At 35.7% G+C, this 19,140-nt stretch overlaps 2 protein-coding genes and 3 non-coding genes across 6 annotated transcripts in view; 4 read left to right on the top strand and 1 right to left on the bottom strand.

Moving 5' to 3' along the window:
- The window catches only part of LOC110447580 (ZZ-type zinc finger-containing protein 3-like), a 10,459-nt gene extending 4,500 nt beyond the window's left edge, over positions 1 to 5,959 (bottom strand). Inside the window, exons 1-4 of the mRNA XM_021493363.1 lie at positions 5,856 to 5,959; positions 3,130 to 3,577; positions 1,665 to 1,791; positions 851 to 947 (exon numbers count right to left, since the gene is read on the bottom strand). Of these exons, the coding sequence (XP_021349038.1) occupies positions 851 to 947; positions 1,665 to 1,791; positions 3,130 to 3,553 (648 nt within the window). The 5' untranslated portion in view covers positions 3,554 to 3,577; positions 5,856 to 5,959. The remainder of the gene's footprint in view (positions 1 to 850; positions 948 to 1,664; positions 1,792 to 3,129; positions 3,578 to 5,855) is intronic.
- Positions 5,960 to 7,818: 1,859 nt separating this feature from the next.
- On the top strand, positions 7,819 to 12,555 carry LOC110447531. Of its 2 annotated transcripts, none has more exons than XM_021493301.1 (6): positions 7,819 to 7,895; positions 9,979 to 10,314; positions 10,924 to 11,023; positions 11,456 to 11,527; positions 11,808 to 11,927; positions 12,064 to 12,555. In XM_021493301.1, exons 1-6 carry the CDS (start codon positions 7,823 to 7,825, stop codon positions 12,227 to 12,229), a joined length of 867 nt encoding a protein of 288 aa, XP_021348976.1. In that variant the 5' UTR covers positions 7,819 to 7,822; the 3' UTR covers positions 12,230 to 12,555. The 2 variants fall into 2 exon arrangements, with proteins under 2 accessions (XP_021348976.1, XP_021348975.1); XM_021493300.1 differs by having other exon boundaries at positions 11,456 to 11,596.
- A 942-nt stretch (positions 12,556 to 13,497) lies between these two features.
- On the top strand, positions 13,498 to 13,571 carry Trnar-ucu. Its single transcript has one exon. It is a non-coding gene; the product is annotated as a tRNA-Arg (tRNA).
- A 1,243-nt stretch (positions 13,572 to 14,814) lies between these two features.
- Positions 14,815 to 14,888, top strand: Trnar-ucu. Its single transcript has one exon. It is a non-coding gene; the product is annotated as a tRNA-Arg (tRNA).
- Positions 14,889 to 17,881: 2,993 nt separating this feature from the next.
- Trnar-ucu lies at positions 17,882 to 17,955 on the top strand. The gene has a single exon. It is a non-coding gene; the product is annotated as a tRNA-Arg (tRNA).
- The last annotated feature ends 1,185 nt before the right edge of the window (positions 17,956 to 19,140 follow it).

The raw sequence follows: 19,140 nt of genomic DNA, 5'->3' as shown, positions 1-19,140 counted from the left end.
GAATCCTGCTACTAGGTACTACCTATACATTACCAGCTGGGGAATCCTGCTTCTAAGTACTACCTATACATTACCAGCTGAGGAATCCTGCTACTAAGTACTACCTATACATTACCTGTTGGTGAATCCTGCTACTAAGTACTAGCTATACATTACCAGCTGGGGAATCCTGCTACTAGGTACTACCTACAAATTACCAGCTGGGGAATCCTGCTACTAAGTACTACCTATACATTACCTGTTGGGGAATCCTGCTACTAAGTACTAGCTATACATTACCTGTTGGGGAGTCCTGCTACTAAGTACTACCTATACATTACCTGTTGGTGAATCCTGCTACTAAGTACTACCTGTACATTACCAGCTGGGGAATCCTGCTACTTAGTACTACCTATACATTACCAGCTCAGGAATCCTGCTACTAAGTACTACCTTTACATTACCTGTTGGTGAATCCTGCTACTAGGTACTACCTTTACATTACCAGCTGGGGAATCCCGCTACTAAGTACTACCTATACATTACCAGCTGGGGAATCCTGCTTCTAAGTACTACCTATCCATTACCAGCTGAGGAATCCTGCTACTAAGTACTGCCAATACATTACCTGTTGGGGAGTGCCTATACATTACCAGCTGGGGATTCCTGCTACTAAGTACTACCTTTACATGACCTGTTGGTGAATCCTGCTACTAAGTACTACATATACATTACCTGTTGGTGAATCCTGCTACTAAGTACTAGCTATACATTTCCAGCTGGGGAATCCTGCTACTAAGCACTACCTATACATTACCTGTTGGGGAGTCCTGTTTTCGATAGCCTCTACATGTACATTACCAGGTAATACCTGTTGGGGAGTCCTGTTGCCAAGTGCTGTCGCAATTTTCTGCCACCGCCTGGCCTCAACTTCTTCAGGCTGGTACTGTATTAACAAGTCCTCCAGTCTATATTGGAATCAATATAAAACTTAGTAGGATTTCTAAATGGTAGAACATAGTAAGATAGATCTTTCAACCCTAAACAAATCTGAAAACATTACTCCAGTTTACCATCACAAGGATCTGTCTGACATTAAGGTCGAAAGTCTCACAAATTTTCTACTGCATGCAGGCCTTGAAAACTATTTTCCTGTTAAGATTTATGTAAGTGTATTATTTCAATAATGAACAACAATAATTATACCGGACAGAAATGGCCACTATAAGTACACACCGATTGAGAACCTGCAACTTGAATGAACTACAATGGCACTACTAAACATTCACGTCCAAGTATTTATATTTTACCATCCCCAGCCTTCCCGCCTGCGCCATACTGTATGGCCATCCCTACATGGAATATAACAATGGCTTAACATGCCTACGAGGAAGTAAAAGTATGAGAACACTTTAATTGACTTTATTGATACATGGTTCATGTGTAATTTTATTAGAAATTTCTATTGCCCTTTGGCCATGGGTATACATTGTATTTCATTGTCATTGAAGAACAAACCAAGCCAGTCTTTCTTTTTATGCTGTTAATATTGTAGCCGATAACAACGTCACAAATTTGCAATTTCCCTTTAAAACTTGTTTATATCACATGATCTAAATAACAATATCATAATGTCAAGTACTATTCAAGACTTTCCATAAAATGGCATTAAAGTTTGTTTTAACCTTTTCTGTTCCTCGACATTCCAGAGCTTATTGAATGTGATTGACTTGCTATCGTCCTTCAGACGCCCTCTCACCACGGTCACTTGTTGCTCTGATCCACCAGAGTTTCCCGGCATTTGATCAACATCTGCAAGATATAACAAAATGTATCATTGATTTTAGCCACATAGTTTAGAATATTTACAACACTAATTGCTGTAGAAGTGCAATGAATGGAGTAGCCTCAAACATTTTTACCTTAACCTGCATATGGTTTGATAGGAAAGTAGTGTACTTGAAAGTTTTCATAGTCAAAGTTATGCTGAATCATAAAGATGTGGCACAGATTCACACATAATATTGTATACATAGTAGATGGTAATACACATGTTTATGGGCCATGCTATGGGGATCTATGCCATGCCACTGTGTGCTGTATATGGACAAAATTTGCAGCAATTTTATTTTGCACTACACCACTAAAATCTTTTGTATTTATCTGTACGATTCTAACATTGGCAAATATAGTTACAATATCAAGAGGTCCATAGAGCTACCAGTATAACCATGCAGGTGCTGATCTTATAAAAGCAGTAATTAATCATGTTACTTTTAATATCTATTCTACTACAAATCTTTATCCAATGTCAACTAAGGCAAAATGAAATGTTTTATATGAGTTGTTTCCCTTGAACCAATGATAGCCACTTGCATTATAAGGCCCAAAATAACTTAAGGAACCTTGTTCCATTGCAGGCAAAACACTAGAGAATTCCAGTTTTCCTTATATTGACTGATCTCCCCATAAAATATAAGTTTGTTTTAGATTTAACTGAATTTAACGTGGGCCAAGCGACTTCTGGCTTCTGGTTACCATGTAACTCGGTATTGGTTACAGTTACTGTCTCAAGTTCAAAGGTCCACGGTTAGAATCCCAGTTTGAGCCCATTGCATTTTTATTCTCCTGTTTTAAAGCAAAAAAACGGTGTTGCTGGAACTTATCGTTCATTTTGGTTATTTTATTTCATCTGTGAAATGTTTCTGAAGAGATGGGTTTCCTTCAGAACTGATTTATTCAAAGCTGTAGTACTTGTCATGCCAGAGTAAGAAAAAATAATGGAACTTTAGCAGTAGTTAAGGCCCAGAGATCATGAAATGATCTTAAGTCTAAAATTGTCTAAAATTTGGACTTAACCAATCACAGATAGTGTCACGAAAAGTGACGTCATGTTTGATTGGTTAAGCAAACTTAAGTCTAAGACTGTTTCACAATCCTGGAGGTAGGGATCCTTTACTGGAAAATTGGTTGATATGCCAATAAACCATTACAAAAACAAATGTAAGTACTAATTCTTCCTATGATATTATTGTCATCATTATTGCTGAAAAGATATTATTAAATGCATCCTCTTGTGTATGTATAACTGTAGGTTTGTACTGGTAATGTCAGTAAAGTTGATTTGAAATAAAAATAAGGATCACATACCTGGACTTCCTTCAACAAGTTGTCTTTTGAGTCTGGTCATGTGCTTTGGCAGACCCAATGATGAAAAATCAACATTCTTTGTGTACTTGCCCCAGTTGAGATTAGGGATTGTGGCAACTTGTTGTCGTCTTGGAAATCCAATATCTGCTCCACTCTGAAGTTTTTTCACAAATTCTATAGGATCTTTTAAAGAATCTGCTTGACACTGATGTAATTTGTCAAGGTCCTTCAGGGCTTGAATTCGTTGGGATTCCAACAATATGATTGTCTTCAATAACATATGATAGTCTGGGTTTCCTTTCAATGCCACATGATCAGATTCAAAATAATAAGTGTCCACATCTTCATCATAGGTCTCATCTTCTTCCTTAAACCCATTGGCTACCTCACTGTTCAACTCAGCTTCCTCCTGATTGTCACTCATTTTATACCTGTTACAGATTTTTACCTATATAAAAGAAAGATCTGCTTTTACTTTTTTGTGTCGTCATGATCAGAGCAAACTAGATTCTTGGAACAGCCTAACGTCATCAAAATGTTTGCTTCTAACCGTAGTCTAATGTTAATCAAGTTGGGAGGAGAAACTTCAAAATGACCCTGATACAGTTTTGTTCATAGCCCTATGAACACAATTTCCTATGGTAATGAGCATAAAGAACTTGCAGTGGAAATGGAAATATATATAAATGGTTTCAGTACTTAAAAGTGGAAAACTGAGTGAAAATGATTACTTGTTAGTCCTGAAATGTTTGTGCAAAATTGCTGTAGATGATATATACTTATGAATAATTTAAAACACATTATTGGTTTAAATTATCCTTTTTTATACCAATCAAGGTTACAATTACATTTCTCACTCAGACGTCATTATAAATTTATAATGCATGAATATGTAGATGTGTTGTTCCTGTACATTGTTTTGCTATGATTGTACAAAATATAAATTTGGGGGCCAAAAAAATGCTTTTATAATCTCTTAATGTTGGGAACAGTGACATAACTCTGCTGATTCTCTTTTAAAGTTGATAATGCCCTATATCTCTGAAGGTGCCATTTGTTGTGGTTAATTTAATTTTTTCTATTGTCATTAAAAAAAACTGAGTTCTGAATGTCTTACAGAAAGATACCTGTACACCATCATATATACATGTACATATTGGGCAAGTTAGTTTCTTCTGACTTGAGAGGATGCATTGAGACTGGTACTGTATAAGCACAGGAACTCGTTTTAATACTGTTTAATAAATTGATAATAATAAGGAATGATGCAAATTATCCTTTTATGATATATTGCTGGTCCAGTACACTCTGCTATATATAGCTGTAAAGACCTATAAATACACATCTAAATGTATGCTTTTTGTAGTCAACATTACCAAAACCTTATTGTTTTATGCGACTTTGCTTTAATTTAATGAAAATTGAAATCTGAGAAAATATAGCTCAATACAGCTATAATGTATAGGTTATATAGCTATATAGGTCTTTATAGCTATATACAGCTGATATAGCTCAATCGACAGAGTGTACTGGACCTGTATTGTATCAATCGAAACGAGGTCCCAAATCAAATCAAATCGAAAGTTTTATTTAACATCGGTATGGTTAAAAACAATACAACATTATATCTAATTAGCTATTAAAACCGACACATAAAATGACATGCACAGTTACACAATAAATATTTGGCAAAACATATTAAAAGATTAGCATTATCTAATAGACAGGTGACATAATAAGAGGTAAGCTTTAGCTAAAAACATGTATAAAACTGTATTGTGAGCCTATGTGTTTTGTCTGCATGTTGCATTTGCATTTTGGCCCATACCAGCTGTTTATTAGTGTCTTAAATTGTGTTAGTGTAGTTGTTGTTCTGAAGTGGTCTAGTAGGGCATTCCATATTTTAGGTGCTTCAGATCGAAATGAGTATTTACCATACTTTGTAGTCCTATCATCAGGTCCAGTACACTCTGCCGATTGAGCTATATAGCTATAAAGACCTATATAGCTATTTTCACCAACAAATTATAGCTGTATTGAGCTATATTTTCTCAGATTTCAAATCTCATTAAATTAAAGCGAAGTCGCATTATACAATAAGGTTTATGGTAATGTTGACTACAAAAAGAATACAGTTAGATGTTTATTTTAATTTTTCATAAATGTAAAAATTTTGATTTTTTTACATCATTTTTTTTAAAAGAATACTTATATTTCGATGTCTTTTGTTATCAATATAATGATAAAATCCTGTTTTAAGAGCGACTTTGTTTCGTTTTCCTTAAAAAAGAAAATCACATGAAAATAGCTCTAAAGACCTATTTCAGCTATTAGTATTATAGGTCTTTACAGCTACATTTATATAGCTCAATCGGCAGAGTGTACTGGACCTGATCATGTGGTATATCTGCTGTGTTGTGATATCTGAATGTGTATGATTTCTCGAGTCATGTATGAAGAAGGCATTGTCATGTCTGCATGCTACGGTTTGATTTCAGAGCAAGTTGTGCTCTTTGAAATAAACACTTGCCATTTCCCGAGTAACACTGATCTCGTGGAAAACCAAAACTAAAAATAGCCTATCATGATACAGGGTTTGGAGGTGGTCTGTCAAATGGTGTTCTCGGCCAAAATAAAATAATATCAATACAATAAACATATAAATCGTGGGTTGAAACAATAGAGAGTCATGTTTTGAATTAAACCATTTTTGTTTTGTTTCTAACCAGTAAGGTATGGTGTAGTTGGCCCTGTCCAGTATCTGATCGTACATGTCAACATTGGGCGCATCCATCTTGAAACCCCCCGGATGAAATAATATGAAAATTCAGAGTTGCCTCCCGTTCACCGCTGCAAAATACAACGAACATTTGATGGTTGATATTCCGTCTTTGCGTATTGCAGAGTTATCTTCTCTTGGGAGCAGGTATTGATTGTTACGTCACTTGTTTGTGAGAGTAACGTCATCAATTTTTGAGAAAACGACGTAATTTTCTCGCACAAACCAATGACGTAACAATCAATACCTGCTCCCAAGAGAAGATAACTCTGCAATACGCAAAGACGGAATAGTGAAATAGAAATAAAAAGCAACTATTTCTTCTTTTTTTTCTTCTTCTAACTATGGTAATGATTTGCAGAAATTCCACTTAAAATCATATCAAAAATACTAGCTGGATTTAAATGAATTAGGAGCAGTTCAAGGCATTTCATAAAAACAAATATGTTTCAATGCACTGAAATAAAAGTCATGCAGGTGCTAGAAACATCCGAATTAGATCACAGACTATTATTTTCTATCGCCGACATATCAAGCTGCTTTGTGTTAATTATAAAGGTGAAACGAACTAGGAATATTGGAATGACATCATTGTAGAGTCTTTGCTTCAGCACATTATTATTATTATTTTAGTTCTACATCTTGACAACAACCCAGGTGGAGTATACATTTGTCTGGGGTGGATGTTGCGGTATCTGTGCTGTATCATTCATGTGTGGTGGCACTATAAATAATGCCGTTGGAAGCACGGTCCCACTACAAACAGAACACATTACATAGCCAGCACACACACAGACATACACACATAGGGAGATATTAGCCAGGTGGCATACTTAGGACTATAGTAGTTAGCGCATGATAAGGCAGCTCCTGCAAATTCCTAAAAAGTTGTATTGATTATTGTATATGCTAATTGTATTAATTGTATATCTACGTACTGTAAAGCGCTTAAGAGTGGTTAATGTTAGCTAGATAGGGCGCTATATCAAAAGCTGTATTTATTTATTTTATTATTATTGACGTATCCAGCTTATATTTCAATAAATTTGAGTCTCCTTGCCCTAGTCCAAAAAATTCTGACGTTTTATCGACTTTTTATTTTTATATCGGTCTGTCGTCGATTAATCGAAAAAAAAGTCGATAAAACGTCAGAATAATTCGGACTACCTCTCCCCCCCNACACACACACACACCCTCACCCCCACATACACACACACACATTTTTTTTCTTAATTAACACACACAATTGAAGCTTGAACTTTTTTTACGTTCATATTTTGTGTTGCATTAAACGGAGTGAGGCAACTATTTTAATTCGCCTATTAAAAACTTGCTAACAGATAGACATATCAGGGCCCGGGAACAATTGTGAAGTTACTATTCAAGTAATTAAGATATGAGATTAGCTGATTCTCGGTCGTCTCATAGTACAAGCACCGTTCTCAGTATTTTAAACGTTATATGAAGTTCCCATTGAAGTATGTACAAAGTTAAAATGACCACAGCATATTTAGTTTTGTTATATAGTTAATAGGATGATTGGCGACATAATCCACTAATAACAGGTCGTGTGGAATTGTGTCTCACGATCTCTCCAGTGTGTGAACTTCGACTCGGATGTGCTGGGGCATCAATCAGATCTTGAGGAAGCCTTTTTAATCGTTGATTACTCTTACAGCTAATGTTGATTTCCTGCAGTTTAACCTTGTGTGAACATTGCTTTCTTAATCTTTTACTAAGAACTCTAGTCCTGATATTGGGTTGAATAACGGTAACAACATGAAACGCAGTGACACTTTTGGCAACATTTGGTTTTACATTGTACACATGATGCATCAGTGGTAATGATTATCGCATAAAATGCAACGTCATAGTTATTGTAACGTCATCATGACGTAATCGTTATCTGCTAAAATGGCGTTGCAAAATGGTTGTATGTTCGCGTTTTCCATCTTATCAATTTCTTTGCCGCTTGTGACTGGAAACGGTAAGTATGTGATTGTTTGAAGAAGTTTTACTTCATAAAGTAACGTATCTTTATTGAATATAAATTTTAAAAGATACATTCTACTTTTTTCCTGCCGATAAATCGACAATGACTGATTATCTCACAGTCTTGATATCTGTCCTCTCATGATCTACAGCCAAGTCATTCAGGTTACGTCATATTCGGCCAAAACAATTTCACGTTACGTCAGTTTTCTTTTAGATTTTATGTTGATGAACTTTTTATTTTCATTATTTTGCGACTTCGTTTGAAATGCAGTTTAAATAAAACTTGAAATCCTGTTAAAGAATTATCCAATATTTCGTGTGTAATTTTTCTTTTTTGTATTAGTGCATCTGTTGTTGTGATATCACCTTTCATTCCAGCATGAAAAAAAACTTTGACTTTGTTCCCACTCATGTTAAATTTTGCAGTGATTTTTTCTGACCAATTAACTTTTAAAAATTAACAGAAGAAACGTTAAACAGTTATCTGTCTGTGTGCCACATTTGATGTATTTTATGCTAAAACCAAACAAAGAAAATTAATTTTCGAAAAGTTACTGAAGATAGAATCTATATCAGGTCCCACAATGATGAAGTTTTCATCCTTTTGATATTCTGACAGTGTTGTGATGTCACACCATGAACTGATTTATGTTTCAAGTAGGAGATCGACATTAGAACGTTGATCATAAGAAACGTATTTCGATATCAAAACATCACGAAAGTTAGGCGTTCCGGGACCAAGCAGACTTGTAGTACAGGTGACCGTATTCGTTGTATCATCACACCAACGTACGTAGACGAACTTTTGACGAGGGGAAGTGTCGTCCATTAACCATTGACGTTCATGTTGTTCGTTACATTTTCTAAGCGTAGAAAACTTAAGCACTCTTGTTAGTCATCCAAACCATTTTGATAATTGCAGAAGAAACTTATATCATCAATGAATACTAAAACGTCACACGAATATTGTACATAAGCATGTAACAATAGCTGCTGGAAGTAAAGAATCCACTGCACAATGCATTCAGGCATCCTTCAGAATACAATTCAGAAAACCATTCATGTAGTTCTCATGTAGTGTCGACGTCGATGTAAGCTGGTCCAGCTTCTTGGAACGCATATTGGTACTGTTCTATACTTGTGTCCGGTTGTGAGTTACATGTAGGTACACATTGTTGGTGATGATGACGCCAGTGATTGTTTAGCCGGGATTTAAAACTATCCAGGGAGTGGGCTTTTGCAACTATATTTGAGAGAGAGTTGCACGCGACCCTACTACTATACAGGTTCTTGGTTACATTGAGCCTCATCTTTCTCTTGAAAAGCTTTTTGGAGTTTCCTCTTGTTATGACCTTTGTATCCATTTTGATAATTTTGTCTTTGTCCAAAATGTCAATGTCGTTGATGATTTTATAGATTTGTTCGACATCTCCTCTCAATCTTCTATATTCTAAACTGGGGAGGCCCAGTGTTCAAAGTCTTTCACTGTAGGTTGTCCTTTTAAGAATTGTAGGTGTCTTGTTGCCCTGCATTGGAAATTTTCAGTGTCAATTTGATCTTTTTTAAATATTGGGACCATATACAAGTGGCATATTCCCAATGTGGTCGCACTAGACATTTAAACAATTGGATAAACATGTCTTTGTTTATAAATGTGAATATCCGGAATATCAGTCGGAGGATTCTGTTGGCTTTGGAGACACACTCGTTTACTTGATCACTAAAATTTAATTTATGGTCAATTACCACTCCAAAAATCTTTGTTTTTAATCACTTTATCAATGGTTACTTCAGAATGTACAAACATAATCATTTCTTCTTTTCTGCAACCGAGTGGTTTGGTTTCTGCTACATGTCTTTCATGTAGTTTTCATGTAGTGTCGACGTCGACGTAAACTGATCCAGCTTCTTGAGACGCATCTATATACTGTTCTCTAATCACGTTCGGTTGTGAGTAACAGGTTGGTACACATTTTTGGTGACGATGACGCCAGTGATTGTTTAATCGAGTCGATGGGGTTCAAAATTCAAAATCTACTATCTGTAATATTATAAATATTTTTTAACTCTTCCAGGACATCACATGTCTTCTACTGGAGTTGAACCAGTTGATAGAGTTGAACAAATTCGTCAGCTGCTGGAGAAACTTGGTTACACCGACGACGACACAAACACGTGGCATACCAGCAGAGACGGACATCACGTTGTCGAAGTGAAGCCCTCTGACCCGGACTCTGCGTGGAGCGTCAATAGCCAAGACTCAGTAGATATTTCGTACAACAGGAATGCTGACGACGACAGTAAGAAAACAAATAAAGCATCGACTACGCAAAACAAGTTACATGTGGTGCGTAATACAACTATAACACACGCGCGAGTACTTCAGGAAAAACCTCTTATTGACATCCAAGGTAAGCAGTGCAGTTACTCCTCATTTTCAAAACAAAATGCATGAAAGGCTGTCGTACGGTCTGCCAGTATAGCCTTTTCTCTGTCTATCCATCATGTCCCAATTCACCTCTTATCTATATTTTTATCCTCTGTGTATCTTCAACTTGTTAAAGGTGGTCATTAACCATTATAACTCAAACTAGAAGATGTGTTGCTATCGCACATATTAAGCAACAATGCGTGGAATTGCAATCATCCTGTTGAAGTTTCCCTTTGTCTAACCTATTGATGTTAAAATTATGTAGCAAACTCGATGTTCTAATAAGAACGTCTTGTTTATTGGGATACATGTTCATCGATACAAGCCAGAATTCCTCCAAGACATAAGACAAGTGTCTTGTCGTGTTGACGTGCACATCTGACTTATTGCTCTTATCAGTCATAATTTAGACGGTCGTCTGTGAGGTTCGTGGAGCTTTGTTGTTCTGTAAAATTTCACGGTTTTTTGTTTATGTAATTATTCATTTGCGTTGTTATTATTATCGTTATCATTGCAATGGGGACTGAAACAAAATTTAACCTCATACCGTTATAACTTGTTTAAATGTATCCCGTTGTTATTTTCCTAGATTCGACCTTATGGCTTGGCGCAGGCCTTGGAGCTATTGCAAGTCTGTCCGTACTACTGTTGAGTCTGGTGGTGTGGAAACTGGCCAGACGCTACTATAGGTAACACAAATTCTTCCTTATTTGAAGTTGAGCTTATTTATTGTGATGGGATGATAATATCATTTTTAACGGGGAAAATATTTTTGATTTTGAAGAAAATAAATCGGGAAATTGCATCCCGTTTCTCTAAGAGTTAGTTCTATGGACATCTATGGTAAAGGGAACTGTCAATTAATTCATCAAACACGAAAGCCAATGCAAAGTACTTTAAAACATGGAGCATGTTGATGTTGAATATTAGAATGTTCAAAAGTAGATGCAGTATATCGTTATAAGTTTGTGAATTTATTAAGAAATACCACCCACTTCAAACCCTAAAACATACTACAAGTCATTAACCACTGATTTTTTTGTTCAAGTTAAAGACAAGCGCGCATGTACTACATATTGATGAGTAGTGACCAAAAATTGGTGTAATTTTTATCATTTCAGGCGGAAGCGTTGCATAGACCTGACCGAGCTAAGTTTCTGTTCCCTGAAGGGAAAAAGATGTGCGGCTCCAGTGTACGTAAGATTGTCTCAGCTCCACAACCCAAGAAAACTTAGAAATGGCTCACGTTATGTGGTCAGTGTGTAAGTAACACCGACCCCAGAATCAGATATTAACTGTAAATATTCAGTACTGTATCTAATCAGTCACTACCAATTGTACGAAATATACAGTCTGACTGCGAGGTTGACCGTTACCTTCCATGTGCTCTTCTCGTTTGTCTGATAATGATATCCACAAGATAACTCCAGCAGTATTACGAAACATGTTCTGTATATAAAGTTGTTCCTTCAGATTAGACGAATCCAACAATTTTTCAATCGACAGTGGAAGTGAAAGTAGTAGTTCTGAAGAGGAGCTCTTCAATGCATCTGGTTACAAGTCTTCTGACAACTCCTTCACGCAACATTACAGGTTTGGCTACCCTTTCTATCATCTATAAAGTTTTTCGTTTTTTAATACCTCATCGTAATGACAAAAATATAGCAAAGCAACCCTCTCAAAGTTTTTATGTAAATAGTGACAGAACTGTTTTCTGTTTGACTTTCAGTGGTGCCCGGGTAAATCTGACCTCGACGCCATTAAGAGGATCACCGTCTGGTTTCGTCCGAGAACAGCCAGTCACACCACCGAAACCACGTCCTAAATGTCAACGACCACTTCCCATTTCTCCACTTGCACAAAGTATGCCTTATAGCACTCCCCACTCCACGTAAAAACACCTAACCCCATGCATATTCTGAAGCAACAAAGAGCACAGTCAAACTAAGACATGACAGCAGCTCCTAGAAAGACGATCTACAGTGGGAAGGGAACTTCCTAGTTTTTACCTGTATATTTGAAAGATGAAAAAAGAAAACAATGAGGAAAAGAGAGTTCAAAAGACAGTTTAAAAAAGACAACAGAAAGAAGCTCAGAATTAGCAATACAGACGTAATAAACGTCATCCGTTGCTACCCAATTGATTCCTGCATCATTTCACGTGCATTTAGGATATTTTCTGACGTTGAAGTAAGTTTCTAGTGTATTTTTGCGAGGAGATGTTTTTACTTAATTCTTTTATGTCTCAATATCTGACGTAAATAACAGGGCCTCATATTATTGTTATTTCATTAATGGATACTATTCTTAAAATATTTAATTCGAAAGGGAGATAAATATTTAGTTATCACTTGTTCAATTATTGGTTGTCTCCTATCTGACTTTTGAGATATCCAAGTTATGAGCACTCATGGATGTAAGAATTGGCACAATGATCTCATCTTATATTTTTTTGGGACAACGTTCTCAATTATTACCTCACATAACAATGCTGTTACCGAGATGTTGAACCGAACAACAATAGCCGACAAAACGTCGACGGGAACAGAATGATAACGTCACGTTGCCTTAGTGTAAAATAGCCTAAATGTTAGGAACCCATTCTTAATTCTATTTCTCGATTCACTCTCTGGATAACAAGTTGTTAGTTCCAGCCAAGAAGGAATTCTGGTCACTGGGATAATACACCACCTTGTACTACCACAGTGTATAATACGGAACCTTGTACTACCACAGTGTATAGTACGGAACCTTGTACTACCACAGTGTATAGTACGGAACCTTGTACTACCACAGTGTATAGTACGGAACCTTGTACTACCACAGTGTATAATACACCACCTTGTACTACCACAGTGTATAATACGGAACCTTGTATAACATTGCCAGAAAACTGGATACATCCCTAAAATAATATACAAAAAGTGTGTAATTAAAAGATTGAAGTGAATAGAAAGTTCTCATTTAAATACATTTTCTATTCTTAACAGTGAAATGGCAAATCAGAGATAATCTTTTAACTGAAAAACCCTCATATTAATGTACAAAAATACCTATTGCACCCTACCGGTATTGCATCATCCTGCTATTTTCTAAAGATAATTGTAAAATAATGTGTATCATCGTGTGATCATAAATATTTGGTTTGGGTTCTGTATAACAAGACCACGTGGCCAAACTGGATAAGGCTCCCGACTTCTGATCGGAGGATTGCGAGTTCGAATCTCGTCGTGGTCTTTTATCTAATTGTTTTGTTCATTACCAGACCCAGTTATATTTCCCCGTCAATGGGAAGCAACTCCTGCTTACATTGCTGGTTTGTCTAATTATAAAATGCTTAATATAGGATTGTAATCAAATGTGTGCGGGTTCGGAGTAATCCGTCCAAAAAGAAGTATTTACATTAAAACGACGTTATAATATTATGGCCCAATGCAACGTTATGGTCATTGAAAATGAAGCTCTCTCAATGAAACATAACTGATGTTCGTTTTATTAAACAGTGACTTATAACTGTTGTTAATTACATTGAATTTAGCTTGTATTCATCACTATATGAAATATGCCAGCTGGTACTCAAAAATAAAAAATAAAATTATTGATTTATTCACATTTTATTTTCAAACAAAACTGTTTTCATAGTCGTCCTCATTAATGTTGGTGAATTAGGTTAGTCATTACTGTGTATAGGTAAACATGCTCATGGGTATATCATACTGAAGGTAGAAAAGTCGGTTACTGATGTGTTCGCAGCGATATTCATTATAAAGATAAGTCAGTTCAAGATTTTGTGTTACTATCAGTTGGTAATGTCGCTGTATTCCACAGGTATTGATTACAATGTACATGGAAATATAGAAAAAGAAATAGAACAATCTAAACCTATAACATAGTTTTGCTTTTGCAATTCAATTATCTCAGTAGAAAAAAAAAGAACGAGAGAAGATATTTTGACATTTTACATATCTGGGGATTGTTTTGACGGCGTGCTGTCTCTTTACAATAGAACATTTATATTTGTATACACACATTAAACATGACTATATTCTAATTATAATGGCTGACAATCGTACGTTAAATTTCGTGAGATTTAGGAAGTTTTTCTAGGTGGTTGCTGTTGGTGTTGGCAGCCTCATTTGTAATAAGAAAATGAATTTTACTTTACCTAATAAAGTAGTCAACATATACATGTCATCATTAGGGGCGATATCATAGTCTTAACAAAGTAATGACTTTCTTCAGGTTAGCAATCTTCCATATTTCACTGACGGGGATATGAAATGAAAAGACTTTCTATTTCATTGTATTACACCAATCGAAGAGCTGTACTGTACACATCTCATATTTATATCAGAAATACCTATTACAGGATATTGCATCATCCTATAATAACCACGTCCTTTTGATATACAATTTCTGTGTATTTCACCATCACGTCATCGTCTGATCATTAATATTTAGTTCGGGTTCTGTATAACAAGACCACGTGGCCAAACTGGATAAGGCTCCCGACTTCTGATCGGAGGATTGCGAGTTCGAATCTCGTCGTGGTCTTTTATCAAATATTTTCATATGCCAAAATCTTTTCCCAGTCGATGGGAGACAACTCCTGCTTTAACTGTTGGTATGAATATTAATTTGATATCTAAAGCTTTGCTTCTTCATTGTTAAAAGTGATAATTTTAAAATACGCTCACAGAAGTGTCCCACTGGACATGGATACACTATACGAGTTGTTATTTCAGAGGATACTACCCTATTATAATACGCTGGATCCCGGACGGTTTATACATAATTAGGTCAATCTATGACTAACATCGAACTTATAGAAATTGAAATTCTCTTCATTTTTCACAACGAGAGAAAGTGATATTTTACAAGACTAATTTTGATGCATTTTTACCATTTTTACATGGTAACATGTAAAAATGATTATGAGTCATTGAAAATGTTATAAACACAATAAAGCGTATTTGTATGTACATGTGCATATATCTTGTTTGGTGATAATTTCGAGTAATTAATTAAATAAGAGTGATGTTGTTCGCTCAATGAAATATACATATTGTTCGTCACTATAAAACATTTTTGTGTCATCATGACGCTGTGAAAACTATTAATAGTATGGGCGGATTGGTCGAGTTGTTAACACTCCGGCCTTCCACGCAGGCGGCCGGGGTTCGATTCCCCAAGTCGTCGTACGCATGGAATATTCAGAGAAAGTGTTTTTCTCCTGCCCACACAACTTCATCGGGGTTGGATGTTGCGATATCTGTGCTGTTGCATTCAAGTGAGGTGACACTTTAAATGATACCGTTGGAAGCACGGTCCCACTACAAACAGAACACAACACATCTCCAGCACACACGCAGACATAACACTTATCGAGATATTAGCCAGGTGGCATAGGACTAGTAGTTAGCACCTGATAAGACATCCCCTGCGAATTCCTCAAAATTGTATTGTATATTTTGATTGTAAAATTGTATATCTATGTACTGTAAAGCGCTTTAGAGTGGCTTAGGTTAGCTAGATAGGGCGCTATATCAAATGTTGTATATTATTATTATTATTATCACTCTATTAAATATAACATCTGATATTTATCAATAAAAAAGGCAGATTATTTATTTATTCATATCTTATTTTCAACTAAACTGTTTTCATAGTCGTCCTTATTACTGAATTAGGTATAATAATATAATTTATCCCTGATGAGAGGTATGGATAAGGTTATTCAAACTAGCCCCCTACTTTTATATGAAATCAATTTATCATACCTGAATAAATGGCTGATGAACAATTTTTATCCCGAGGGTTAGAATAACCTTATCCTTACCTCATATCAGGGATGGATTCTATTACTTGCTTATTACCTACCCTGACTGACCCCGAAACGTCATAAAATGACGTCACGAACAATAGCGTGACCCCAAAAGGTCACTATAATTCTCCCGCCAGTCTGCTCGTGTAAGCGATCTAGACCCATGGGTCGGATAGAATTTACTCCCACACCTGATAGTTAGATTCTATTATTCCAGCACTGCCGGAAATGCGGATATCTCGGTCTAGTATGCAAGAACATAGGTTTTTGTTTTTGAGCAATTCAATAGTCTCGGTAGAAAAAATAAATTCCACAGGTATTGATTACAATGTACATGGAAATATAGAAAAAGAAATAGAACAATCTAAACCTATAACATAGTTTTGCTTTTGCAATTCAATTATCTCAGTAGAAAAAAAACCGAGAGAAGATATTTTGACATTTTACATATTTAGGGATAGTTTTGACGGAATGTTGCCTCTTCACAATAGATAATTCATATTTGTATACACATATTAAACATGGCTAATTACTGTATGAGGGCTGACAAAACTGCTTCGTACGCTAAATTTCGGAAAATTTCGGAAGTATTCCGTATGCTAATTTCAAAGGTAAAAAAAGAGAGTATTCTAGGTGGTTGTGGATGGCGTTAATTCAGGTTGGCAATCCTCCTTAAATCTCTGATGGGGAAATGTAATAAAAGACTTTCTATTTTAACAATCTCATGTCAAATCTTATAGCGCAATTCTCACATTTATATCCAGAAATAACTATTACAACATATTGCAACATCCTTCAATAACCATGCTCTTTTTATATATTATCTCGGTGTTTCACCATCAAGTCATATCGAATCACCGTGTGTTCATTTAAGGATTGGTTGTCATATTTTTGACGTTTATTGGCGTGTAAACTACATCGGCCTGCGATAACGCGCACCATTTTAAATATATCGCAAGCCCGATGTAGTTTACACGCCAATAAATGTCAAAAATATTACAACCAATCCTTATATTTATATTCCAAACCAACAATATTAGTTGTGCAATGTTGCGAGTATTGTAATTGCTGTTTTAAACTTTTTATACACACCGACTGGGTCAGCGGTAAATTGTTCGGAACAGCCGGGTAGTTTCGCATTCCACAGTCGTTGTCAATGGCAACCAGGCCGACAAAAACAATAAACAAGAAAGTTCCACATTTAACACATCAATTTAATAATTGATTTATTTTTAATTTAATGCATATATGTCAATTACCAATTTGTATACTAACATGTGACCATTTTAATATATGTTGTGGTCATTTAGCGATTTAAGTGTCATACAATAACATTTTAAGACACAACACAGCGGAACATCGCCACTTGGCGGTAATTAGGTCAGGGATCAGCTGGCGGAGGCGGCCATTATTGAAAGTTTTCACTGTTTACCAAAGGTAAATGAACACTCTGTGAAAGGTAGAATTACTCAAGAAACCTGACGTGAATGAAGACGAATTAGACTGATATGCAGAAGATGGAGTAGACAAGTGTGATGCTGTGCTTTCTGTTAAAACTGTGGTGGGCATGACTGTGTTTTCCGTTGAAATTATGTATCACTACACTGACCTAATCCCCGTTGTAGTTCATTGGAAAATATGTTACAATGGGACCAGTAGAGTTATCTAGGCACTATGCAGTGCAAATGTAAATATTAATATATAGTTTGGGTCTATAAAACAAGACCACGTGGCCAAACTGGATAAGGCTCCCGACTTCTGATCGGAGGATTGCGAGTTCGAATCTCGTCGTGGTCTTTTATCAAATATTTTCATATGCCAAATTAATCTTTTCCGTGTCGATGGGAGACAACTCCTGCTTTAACTGTTGGTGTGTCCGGATTCAACGTCGTGGATAATATATATTAAAACAATATCTAAAGCATTGCTTCCTCATTGATACAAGTAATAACTAATACGTTCACATTAGTCTCCTTATGGACATGAAACATCATAACAGTTGTTATTTCAGAGGCTACCACCCTATTTTCGTACGCTGGTTCCAGATATACTTTAAATAAGTAGTTGAAGGTAAACTAGAATGAGTATAAATATTCTGGAAAGATTTGAAACCACGGATACAAAACAAAACAAAGAAAACCATACCATTACATAACACAGATACATTTTTAGTTAGTTTCTGTACAGGAACAGGCAAGATAACATGTACACAGTAAATAAAACCCCATAATAGTTTATACTGTTGATTAAAAATTCCATACTTGCAACAATAATTGAGAAAATGTCAGCCAAACATCGTTAAGTATGTTCATACCGTCAGAAGAAATCATAGACAGAACGGCATGGACTTACACTTTGAAGTAAAATGGCAACACATAAAATATATATGCCAATTTCTTTGCATACCCAGTATAAATGAGAGAAGGCGCAAACGAATGTAATGAAAATGCGAAAATAGAAAACAGTAGTCATTCATATAATAGTAAGCTTGAATGAATTAATACTGATTTATAGTTACTAAACATGTTTGGTGGCGTTTGTTCCTTGCAATTTACATTTTGTTATTGATTACGAAACTCTCTCGATGTAGTTTTAGAAACATACAGTCACATTGGATTCTTAATAAGGTATATTAAATTCAATAAAGGATGTTTCATCATAGTAAATATCAATAACGAGAAATTCTCTTGGTACTTGTATATGACAACAATGCTTAATGTTTAAATGTAATTTGTTAGATTATTTCACAACCAATATATACAGAGGGTAAAAGAAAGGCATGCTAAGGAATTATTGCATTATATCGTCAATGGATTTCAGGGTAAGACAAACTGCATTATATCGTCAATAGATTGCAGGGTAAGACAAATTGCATTATATCGTCAATGGATTGCAGGGTAAGACAAATTGCATTATATCGTCGGTAAAAAAAAAAATGTTTATGCATCCCGTCATACCACTCGGTACTCTTTACAGATAGAT

The sequence above is a fragment of the Mizuhopecten yessoensis genome, unplaced genomic scaffold, assembly GCF_002113885.1.
Source record: "Mizuhopecten yessoensis strain PY_sf001 unplaced genomic scaffold, ASM211388v2 scaffold3459, whole genome shotgun sequence".
NCBI lineage: Eukaryota > Metazoa > Mollusca > Bivalvia > Pectinida > Pectinidae > Mizuhopecten > Mizuhopecten yessoensis.
This window is presented reverse-complemented; position numbering and strand designations above follow the sequence as displayed.